The following is a 12,012-nucleotide window of genomic DNA, read 5'->3' as shown; positions in this document are numbered from 1 at the left end:
TTGAATTTTAATACTGTTGTTTCTAACTAAAGATTAAAGCAGGGGCGTCGCTAGGCCCTTTTTAGGGGGGCTTCAGCCCCCCTAAACTTATGCCCAGCCCCCCTAAAAAATTATTTGATTAATTAATTAGTGATCGCTTCAGTCCCCTTTAAAAACTCATTTGAAACGGTGGCAAGCTGCATCAAGTTCCGGCTGCTCCCCTGATCTGAGTCTGCATGGATTCAGCGCGTTTTTCAATCCACAGGGGCGCCGAGCAGAGCGAACATCAGAGAGTACAAGGTGTGTGTGTGCGTGCGTGTGTGCGTGTGCGTGTGTGTGTTCTTGCATCCAATACCAATACGTCTTCGCTGCGTTCACCTTCAGCCTTTATCAAAGTGTGACAGTTGTTTTTTCTTCCAACAAAAATGAAGCGATTAACACCCATGAAAACATACTTTAGAAAACGATCATGATTTATTTTAATTTACTTTTTAAAATTGAAAACATATTATTGTGTATTTCGGCATTACATTATGCAGCCATGCAAAATAAATTATTAACGACACACATCATTGTCTGAAAGCACTAAATGGCACAGAGAGAGAAACATCATGTGGAGATATTTTGTTTTCTATTATTAAATATAATTTTGTATTAAGTAATAATGAATCATTAGTGTATCATGATACATATATTAGAGTAAGAGTAAAGGGATCTGTGATTTTTTTTTTTTAAGTAATTGAGTTATAGAAGTGGCAAATTGATAATGGTGTTATTTTTAATAAATTGAAATAAATATAGAACAGATTAAACATATTGCCAATAGACAATTACATTAATACATGTTTTGTCTATATTCTTAATGAATATTAGCTGGTTAGTTAAATGATTTGAAATGAAATAAATTTTCAGGGGCTGACTTGATGTATAACCAACCATATTGTTGATTATAAAGGCTAAAAAGCTAAAAATTTATAATAATAATAAAATATAATAATTTATATTTCATTGTAGATGGATATACAAAATTTTTTTGTTGTGCGGGAGTAGGTCTGCAAATGAGCAACAGTCAGGTGAGAATAGAACAGACAGCCTCACACACACACACACAATACCACTGTGTTCCCAAGATTCATTGCAGTCATTGAACCCTTATGTTGTTTTAATATTCTGCCGATTTCCACGTACATTTCATAAGAAAAAGCAGTGGTATCATCAAAGGATAAACATGAATGTCCTAATACTGAATCAGGAAGTCTTTATTGTAAAAAAAATAAATAAATCTACATTCCCAATTCAAAATTTTCCAGTGACTGGTCACATGTAAAAAACTGTATTAGTTTTTTTTTACAGTGTTGTATATGGCTCAGTCAGTACTCCTACTCCCATATATGAAATACAGGGAATACAATGGAATAGTGGATTGCAATAAGGTTAGTAGTATACAACCCTACCCTAATAGTCAAATAATATTTTTTAATCATACCCTTATTGGGGGCTGAGCCCCCCTAAAATGAAAATCTTAGAATCGCCCCTGGATTAAAGGAGTGAAATAAATCCTGACGATAACTGTAACGTTACGACAACACAGGGGGCGCAATTTCCAAAGGAATGTGAGACAGAAAAGTGCATCTTTTCAGTAGATGAAGAGAAATGCATTCTTTCAACGCATATAATGTGTGATCATTCGCTTTGGTTAAAGATACATTATCCTGTTGAGTTCTGGCGGCCTCAAATGAGGGCATTATATTTTAGTGAAATTCTCTGAGACTATACATGCCACAGTTTCAGTCTGGATGTCCTGTACAGAGCACATTCAGGGCTTTGCAGAGATACTAAATGTTTGGAGGTTTCACTATGACCCAGGCCCGTCGTCAAGGGGGGGCATCGGGGGGCAGTGCCCCCCCAAATGACTTTATGTGCCCCCCTAAACGTAATGCACAGAACAATTAACCAAACTTGCATTACTGTGCATTCACACCGCCGGCGTCGAGAGCGTCAAAGTGGCCGGAAGTCATTCGTTTTCAATGTAAACCAGATTCGAGCAGCGGCGCGGCGCGACTTGGCCTTTGAGAGCGTCCAGCAGAGTTTAAATCAAGGCAACTTTATGGTAATGAGATATGACGCGGTTGGGCAGCAACCAATCGGAACGTAGAAGTCAACCGCTTGAGAGGATTCCAGAGGACGCAGCTCCGGTCACATTAGTTCCCAAGCAAAATAGAGGACAGGTTGATTATTGCTGTTTCGCGTTTGCAGTAATCTATGATGTGCCCCTGTTTGCGTACAGGGACATAAAAAAATAATTAAAAGTGATAAGTGGACCAAGGTGTCTGAGATCGTTCATTTTAAGTAAAGGATCTTAATATTTCATCCACAACAACATTTAATGAGATCAACTTATAACGTTAACCTCCTTGTGGTTAGTCTGCATAAGATCAACAAGTCTGACAGCTTTGCGGACACTTTTAATACAAAATATGTATTCGGACTACGTTAGAGCATGTGAGCGCTCATGAATCTTTCTGCAGCGTTGTGAGCAGAGCGGCAAAAGTGATTTTTGACGCTCCTGACGCAGCCAGTGTGTACGCGCAATTAGACGTTCGATAATGAATGTTATTGCTTTAGATCATTACATTAATAACGTCGTTTCATCAGAACTTGGCTCACAGGAACAGTAATCACTACAACGGTAACACTAGAAATGCATAACACATTACCTTCAGAAATGATTCAGACGATTCATTATTCAACGCATTATTACACAGAACATAATTTTAAATATAATTATATTCATAAATGACTGTTAAAACATCCCTAAACAGAACCCAAACCTTGCAAAGACCTACCTCATTAATTATTCAAATACAACAGCCAATGGCAAGTCTCCAGCAGCAGACATTTCAATATGTTATTTTTGTGTTAGTAGTTCTATTAATTCAAATTACAATATGCAGTTTGTGTGTAAGTATATGTATATATAAAATATGCAATTCATTTAGTTAAACATACAGTATTGTATTGTTTATACGCAATTCCTTTGCGCAGCTGAGCTGCGCGTTGCATGCGATCTCAGAATACATTTTTGGCGGTTTTGGAAATGTTAAGAGACAATAAACAGAGACGTTGAGATCAAACGGTGAAGTATTTTATTTGAATAATTGAACAAAACAAGACTATTGTGGTCTATTTTAGTTATAGCCTAATATGGGTTTATGTTATGGTCTGTCTCAGATCATTAAAAAAGTGTGCCCCCCCTATGAAAATTAAATGCCCCCCCATTTGGTTTGTTCTGGCGACGGCCCTGCTATGACCACTTCCTCTCCTTGGTCTTCAAAAATGTCTGAAATTAATTAAGTGACACTCTTATGGAAATATGATAATATTTAATCTAATAAGATTAAATCAGTCTAATTTTAAAATTGTGTGCCATAAATCAACATCTCAGGAAAATGTTATGAGGTTTCGAATCAAAATATGACTTTCTGTTGCGAAACAGGACGTTGTATTCATACATGTCCTCATATGAGGACACAGGCACTAAAAGCATGTTTGTACCGCATTTTGGGAGGCATAACAAATGAATAGGAAAATAAATTATATTTCAGTATTCTATGAAGTATTATATATGATTATGACAATCTTGTCATAATTTCAAAAGTTTCAAAAGTAAGGTTTTATATATTTATTTTATTACTTAAAAAATGACGATAAAATTTTTATTTCAGTTAGATTCTGTTCTTCTGGACTTTCATCACAGTTTCTACGAAAATATTAAGCAGCAAAAACTTTTCTCAACATTTATAATACGAACTAGGCTATTAAAAACAGAGCACTAATAATAACTCATAATAAGTGATAGAAAGTTTATACTATTTAAATTCACACTAAGAAAAAAAAAAGTTATTTTAAGAACTGATCACCGAAAGGTTATTTGGGTAACCAAAAATGGTTCTTAATGCGTCGTTACAAAAACAACAATTTGGAACCTATTTTTTAAAAGAGTTTTGGGAAGGAAAAGACAATTCTTAAAAAATAAATAAATAAAAAAAAAAGAAAGAAAGAAAAAAAATTATTACACCCTTTTAACCAGTAGTGTATATTTTTTCATATTTAAATGTAGAACATGGTTATGGATTATATTATATTATATTATATTATATTATATTATATTATATTATATTATATTATATTATATTATATTATATTATATTATATTATATTATATTATATTATACGCAACCTCATTAATTTTAAACTCCGCAAACTGTTCCCGAAGCTCCGCGGGAGGTGAAGCCGCTGTACTTCCTGTCGCTGGTTGAGAGGCGGGCGCGTGGAGGGATGTAAAGATGGCGGAGCTGCAGATGCTGCTGGAGGAGGAAATCCCAGCGGGTCGCAGAGCGTTACTGGACAGCTTCACCAACCTCGAAAGAGTCGCCGATTACTGCGAAAGTAACTATGTACAGGTGAGCGGGCGAAGCGTTGCGAAACGATCCACATACGCGGTGTTTTTGGACTTGATGTGTGGGGAAGGAGCTGTGAGTGTCTGTGGAGGCTGTTGATCATCTGTTGAAGCTGAGCACCAACTACTAAATGCATGCACGCACGCAACTGCGGCGTTCCCTTGTTGAGAGAAGCCAGGAAAGTTTATAGCACTCTTAGGTGAGGCAGTAAACTTTGCGCGAGATGAGCTCAGATTTGCAGTGATTGTAGCGTGTCGATATTAGTGATTAACGTTACAGGATAATCTCGCACTGGGAAACTTTGCTGTTTCTCCACGCGAGTAAAACATCTGATATTGCACTCAAACTCAACCCATCGTTTGTTTTTACAAATGTATAGAAAATGATCATAGCGAACAAGTAAGTGCAGGAGAAAACTGACAGTCTGCGAGAGGCTTATTGGAAGTCCTCCACACACTGATGTCATGTGTCATTACAGGTTTGATTTAACTCCGAGTAAATCACTTTTGCTTCAACTCTAATGTCAGTAATGATCAGGAATTCTTCAAAAATATCGACACACTCCAGTGATATCTGTATTGGTGAATTAAATGGTAATGTTTATGTACTAAAATTAATGTTTTAGTCCAGTGATGCACACTAGGGTCAGTTTGAGAGGTCTACCATTTTATATATATGTATGTATGTGTGTGTGTGTGTGTGTGTGTGTGTGTGTATAATATGATGCCAATATTTTAGCAGGGTAACTAATGGCTAATATAAAGCACATAATTTAAATATAAATAGCATACGATTACACCTTTTTAAGGCATACATAATAAAAGTTTGTTTACATAATATGTGTATTGTGTGTAATTAATTGTGTGTAACACATGCAATGCACGTTCATTATTGAACCTTTACAATTCTGATGAATGTTGGTATCCAAACAATGGGAGTCGATGGGGAACCAAACTTTTGGGTTCATTTTTCGATTAATTACTACAGCTGACTTGCGGTCTATCAGGTTTTGGAACAGGAATATTTTGAATTAGGCCTGCAGGCTGAACCAATAGAATGCAGCAAATTTACACTGCTTACTAAAATTGTTAATTCAAATTTAAGACACCTATAATGCAATGCAATGGTCACACGTTCTGTCGTAAACAATATAGTTCAATGAAACTTACAAAACGCAGTTGGCAACTGATGCTCTTGGGAAACCCCTCCATTCAGTTACCCCTGTAGGCAGTCTCATTTCATTCATGTCTCTGTTCCAAAAGCAAGTAATTTAAATATTTAAAATGTGGCCTTGGTGCTAAAAAAAAAAAAAAAACATTGCCATGAACTGCCAAGTGAGAGAATGCATTGATCAATGCTGAGAATCATAAAACTGCTTTTGGCTATCGTAGGATGTAACTGCTTCAGGGTTGGGTTCAGCACATAAAGAGCACAGTGAAATGGGATTGAGGGAATGCATTACATTTGTCTGTAATGTGCAGGTTTCTTAACACTGATGAAACCCTTCAAAAGTTACATTTTGGAACAGTTTGCATTGGGAATGTCCTAGGGGTTCAACAGATCACAAATCTCACAGTTCAGATCAAATGATGGTTTTTGAGCCAGTGATCGGACTATTTTTCAGATCAGCAAGAAAATAAAAAATATTTGGTTGTAACCCTGCTTTCCATTAATTAATTAAAGCTAAGTACTTCTTTGATACCACATCAAAAACTACTAGCCTAAGAAAGTTCAAACATGACTAAAGAGACAAGTGAAAAGCCAGTAAAATGACAAATACATAAATTACAAGCATAGATAAATACAACAGGTAGTATTCAGGTACAAAAATGTAATAATTAAATGTAAAATTAAACTGCATGGTGTCCTCTGTATAAATTAAATATAGATTCATATTTGTCAAATGTGTTTTGTTATTTGAGGAGCATGCAAGCGGCAGGCTTTTATGATTTCAGCAGCCATCCCAGCATGTCCCTATGATGCCTAAAAATGCTGTTCTGAGGTAGCTCACTGGTTTAGGACCAGAGCTTGAAAGGAAGGAAGTAAGAGTCCGAGTTATGTGCTTGTATAGATTATAAGAGTCTGTTAATTAAAGAGATGTCAGACTGTTTTGATTCATCACATCAGTTATTTATGTTTATCAGCTAAATCATATGCTTGCTTTCATTGCCTCAAGCAAGCTATCTGGGCCTACATGTCAGATTTGAGTCTGTGAACATCAGCGACTGACTTTACATGTGAAGTGTGAGTTCTTGGATTTTAGAGAGAAAGGTGGAGATGACAAAACTATGGGCAGTTTTTATACGTGTTTAAGGTGTGTGTTTTTGGTGGGCTATTGTATCCATTCCAGGTCATTCCGGCTTGTCTTGACTATCTGTTGCTGAGGAGAGTCCCAGTTGTAATTGGATCCGTGTTTGGATGATGTGAATCGTGGAGAGATTGGTCCGCTCTGAAACCTAATGGAATCTTGGAAGGTGGGGACGCCCTTCCAGAATGTTTGTTTTAATGGCAGTCATGGAGATAATGTGATACACACTTTTCTTCTGGCTTCGATTCCAAGTTTAGAAGACGTAGAGTTTTACTCTTTTTCCCTGAGGAGATGGTTAGGAAAAGACAGAATTTATTTATTTGGAGAAACTCCAAATTAATGTTAGATCTTGATTTATTAGGCTAAAGAGCACCGTGACTCAACAGTATTGTTGTTGTCTCCAAAACTTATAAGATGTTCTGAAGCAGACTGGGTTACTCGCCCATATTTTCAAGTAAATCACTATTCAGTGCATTGCAGCAATATTGAATTTAGACCTTGAGAAAACAACCTTCAGGGTTTCCAGGGGTCCTTAGAAAGTGTCTTAAAGGTCATAAAAAAAGTCTAAAATCTCTTTAATGGTAAAACAAAAGTCTTAACTGTCTTTGTGAAGAGGTTTTAAAGGGATATTTCACAGAAGAATACATAATTTGCTGTAAATTTATACACCCTCAGTTCATCCAAGATGCAGATAACTTTTTGAGTAAAACAGTATAGATTGTAACTGTAGGCCTTGATTCATAGAATACATATCAGCAGGTGCTGATGTTAAATTGAGGGCTAATGAAGCGAAGCGATTGGTCTGTGCAAAGGAACGAAGCAATATTTACAACATTATTACCTTTAATCCATAGCCTCAGGTAACAGCGAAATTCCACTGTTATTACTTGTTGAAAGTCTTCCCCAACTTGTTTAATAATAGTGCTGTGTTCCATACATCGATACGACAATGTATTGTCTCAGATTTGACGATATGAGTATCGATACAGCTGTCTCTGTATCGATATTGTGACGTGTGCAGCAGTGGACTGTGCTTAATTTGAATACAAGAACGTTTAAAATTGAGTGCAAGGTTTCAAATAATTAATTTCTTTAGTAGACTGTTAACTGCTTGAATAAAACAAAACCTTAAACCACAGTTTTTTTCATTTAGGTCTGCAACTGATTATTTTGATAATCAGTTAGTTGGCTGATTTTTTTTTTTATTAATCCGATTAAAACCCCTATTTTCTTTTTCTTTTAATTTTACTGACAAAAACACATTTTCACATTCTGCCCAATTTCCTCCAAAAAAATGTGAATGCTATGAAAACATAAAGTGATTAACAATTTATTAGACCACCTGTAGTAAGACAAAAAACAATATTTTGGGAATATGTATAAAAAAAAATCTAAAAATGTTATTGTAATTTTTAGACAAATAACAAACTAAAACAGTCAAATAGTATTTATTTACATATAGGGATATGCCGGTATCAAATTTTCCTGTTGCGGTTGATTGATAATGCTTTTATCACGGTATACGGTATTATCACGGTATTGCAATTTTGTTTAAAAAAAAGTGGTCATAATATAGTATAATAGGTTAAATAACTTTTTTCTTTTAACAAAAATAACTAAACATTTAAAACAATAAAGCAATACAGAAAAATATATAAAAGTTAAATGTTTTACACATTAAAGTGCAAAAGAACTATAAAGACCAATAGGTGTCACTTTACAATAGGACCTTATTAGTTAACCTTAATGCATTAACATTCAAGGCAAGGCCAGTTTATTTATATAGCATATTTCGTACACAATGGTAATTCAAAAAGAAAAGTCATGAAGAAAAATAATCACAAAAATAAAACAAGCAATTTTAAAAACTTGAAAATGAAAATGATTTAAAAATGGACTTAAAATGAATTTAAGACAGTTTAAAAATAGAAAATGATTTTACATAAAATACAGTGCAATACATAAAATATAGTGCAATCAGTTCGGACATTGCATGGTGCTCATTTAATAAATGCATAGCTAAACAATGAGCAATAGCTACATTTACCATAGAAGTTATTAATCTTTGTTAAAAAATACAAGTCTTAGTTCATGTTAGCTCATTAAATAACACAGTTGCAATTTTAACAATGTGTTATTAAATATTGGAATACTTAAGATTGAATGTTAAGAATAATTTTTTAATTGGCAATTTATGTTAACTAATGAAACCATAATGTAAAGTGTGAATGAACAATAAAAGATCAAAACACTTTCAAACAACATCTAAGGCATTTGTAGTCCAGATAAAAAAAAATGAATGTTTAAAGATAAATAGCCTATTAAGTCTAAATATTTCAGTAGTTAGCTCTGTATTAAACACCATAGGAAAAAAACAAATCTGAATGGTTATTTAAGATTATTTAAATATGGTTTTAGAAAGTAACAGTTGCTTTTTTTAGAATGTTTAAAGTGTAAGGGCTGCATTTTAGCTTCATCTGCTGTCAGAGAGTGAATGTCCTTTCATTCAGCGCGTTTCTCACGTATTCCTCCATGTGCTTCTCATGAACGCTTGTTTACATGCGCATGCCTCTTTCAAGCAGGATACAGCAATTTTGTGCATTTTAAGCAGCTGATGGGAATACTATTCTTAAAATGCATTCCAAATTCGGAATAATTTGTAATGTATATTTATTCACGGTATTTAGAAGTGCCCACGATAACACTATCGTGCATATTAATCACCGCAATATATCGCATATATCGCAAGTCTATTCACATAATAACATAAATGGCCTCCTTTGCCTTTGCTCAAATGCTTGCTGGCATTATGTACTTCTTGACTAATTAGGTATCTGAATAAAAAAAAACACTATAAAGCACTTGACATTTTTTTTCTGTCTTTCACAGGTAACAGCAATAATTATATTATAGCATTAAAAAAATCTTACTACTGTTATTAAAAAGCTTACATATATTGGAGGTCTAACCAATATAGAAAGCAAATTTGTTTTTAGTATTTACCAATTCAATTAGTTAAGAGCAGCAATGGCACAAACCTTACAAAATTGCTATGCTAGCGCTCTTCAGTAAAGATTTCAACTTAACGCAGGCTGTCAGGGCAGGCCTTTATGCAAAAATGGAAAGGCTTGCATGAATTTGTGACATTTACAGATAAGGATATGACCGTTAACTACATTTTTTTTTTTTTTTTTTTTTTTTTGTCGGGACGCACACACGTATCTGTAAAAGCACCTGACAGGCAAGCCATTATGCGTGAATATTGACCAAAATAACTGTGACTATGATTTTTGTCATAATCAAGCAAGTCTAGTGTTATGTGTTTGTCAACCTGGCAACCATGTGCACACGGTCTCTCTTTACTGTGGATAAATGCGCATGCTTTCTGAAAACACCGATTTAGTGATCTCCCCTTCAGTATTCTATTATCAGATAGAGTATTTTTATCAAATCACACGTTTCAATGAAAATGCTCAATATACAATTCATTATGTACATTAACAATGATTTGGGCGAATATAATGTAACTTAACAGAAAACGATGTGAATTGCCCTCTGAGGTGCGGCAGGATTTTCTGTCAGCTGCAATCAAATCCGCGTCTGTAATTTCTCGCTCTGTTCAGCGTGCATCTTCCGTAATGCACACCTAAAATTTGAATGCAAAGTTTTTGCATACGAATGTAGATTTTTATTTTAAATTCGACGAATATTTGAAATTCAAATTTGTTTGAAGCCCTAGTGCAGTCCCGTATCATGTTACCTATCACATTGTGGCCTCTGTACAGTGATGCGTATCATATCGGGACTTTGCTGGGGATGCACAGCCCTGTTTAATAAAGTATCTAAGATACACTATTTATTTTGAGATTCTGTGGTTTTATTTTGTATGAACATACATTATTCATTTTATTTGTGTAGGTCATTAAAAAGTCTTACATTTAAAATTAAAAACTCTGGCTCTGCAGATACCCTGTTGGTCTCAATAATGATGACAGTCCTAACCATCGGCCTTAGTACTCTGCTCTTTTCAGTAGATGATAAACTGGCCATTGATGTATCCGTAATAGCCGATAATTGTCAGTACTATTTTTCTCAGAGCGTTTTGTACAGCGTATCATGCCGAGTTCGCTAGCAGCAGGACAGTATTTCCAGAAGGAGCCGTAATTAGACAGTAAACATGATGGCTGCAGAAATGGTGTCTGTGCCGCATGCCAGTTGAACATGAATGTCAAAATGAAGTGTGCTAAAAGTGGTTTTCTGCCCATTCTTGATTTAGTGTGGATGGACAAGTTGAAACTGTATTTGATAAACCCTCGAAATGATCTTCTCAGAATGTGTGTGATTGAATTGTTATTCACATAATTGGTTGTGTTGAACAGCTCTGGATGTCTGGAAGTTGATGCCAGACTGAACCTTGGAGAAGAATGCCTCTCCTTTTATGGACTGGATGGCGGTTGGCTTCTTTCATCTCATGGCACTAGTACACTTTTCTAGAAAAAGTACATATATATATATATATATATATATATATATATATATATATATATATATATATATATATATATATATATTAGGGCTGTCAGTTTAATGCGTTAATTAGTAATGAAAAAATAATGCGATTACATTTTTTTTTAAACTGACCCTGACCCTAGACCAGTACGTCATCTTACATTTCATACAGTTGACAAAAATAATGCTGGGCAACTACAACATAACTGCAGTTACAGACATCCCAAGTCTCCCGGAAGTTCCGGGAGTCTCCCGCATATTGCAAGCGGCTCCCTGAGACCCGCAAATTAGTTAAAATCTCCCGGAATCTAGACCGAGTGAGCAAAAGCGCGCATGTGAAACAGATACTGTGTTTCAAACCGTGTAGCCAGAGAGGGAGCGAGAGACCTTGCGTGTGTATGCTAATGTGCGTGTGCGAAGCGCATGTCAGACAGAGATCATCCTGATTGGCCTGTTTCTGCAAATCAACCAATCAATTTTCAGTGTGGGCGGGCTTTTATCTCTTCTCCCGAACAAAATGAATCAGTTATGTCTATCTAGAAACAGGAGCACCATGGCAGAGGGAGAGTGCCACAAAAAAAAGTGTACCCCTGTCTTATAGATGTAAAACATAATGACAGTCTTGCTCAAGCATTGCCCATGGCGGGTTAAATGATTGCAAAAGGCATGTTGAGGTGAGTTGAAAAGTTTCATTTCATCTGCATATTATTCAGGCTAGTTGCCAAGGCTACATGAAAACAACAAACTCTTTAGACC

General features: G+C 35.3%; 1 protein-coding gene across 11 annotated transcripts in view; it reads left to right on the top strand.

The window, feature by feature from the left end:
* Positions 1-4,251: 4,251 nt before the first annotated feature.
* abi2a (abl-interactor 2a) overlaps positions 4,252-12,012 on the top strand; it is a 39,865-nt gene continuing 32,104 nt past the window's right edge. For 5 of the 11 annotated variants that reach the window (XM_052566145.1, XM_052566148.1, XM_052566144.1 and 2 more), the window contains exon 1: positions 4,264-4,442. In XM_052566145.1, coding sequence (XP_052422105.1) covers positions 4,326-4,442 — 117 coding nt within the window. In that variant the 5' untranslated portion in view covers positions 4,264-4,325. Of the gene's footprint in view, positions 4,443-12,012 lie in introns of all 11 variants that reach the window. The other 6 variants (XM_052566153.1, XM_052566150.1, XM_052566149.1 and 3 more) reach the window with 3 other exon arrangements.

This window comes from Carassius gibelio, chromosome B9, assembly GCF_023724105.1.
Source record: "Carassius gibelio isolate Cgi1373 ecotype wild population from Czech Republic chromosome B9, carGib1.2-hapl.c, whole genome shotgun sequence".
NCBI lineage: Eukaryota > Metazoa > Chordata > Actinopteri > Cypriniformes > Cyprinidae > Carassius > Carassius gibelio.
Note: the sequence above shows the minus strand (reverse complement) of the source record. Positions and strands in the feature narration are given on the sequence as shown.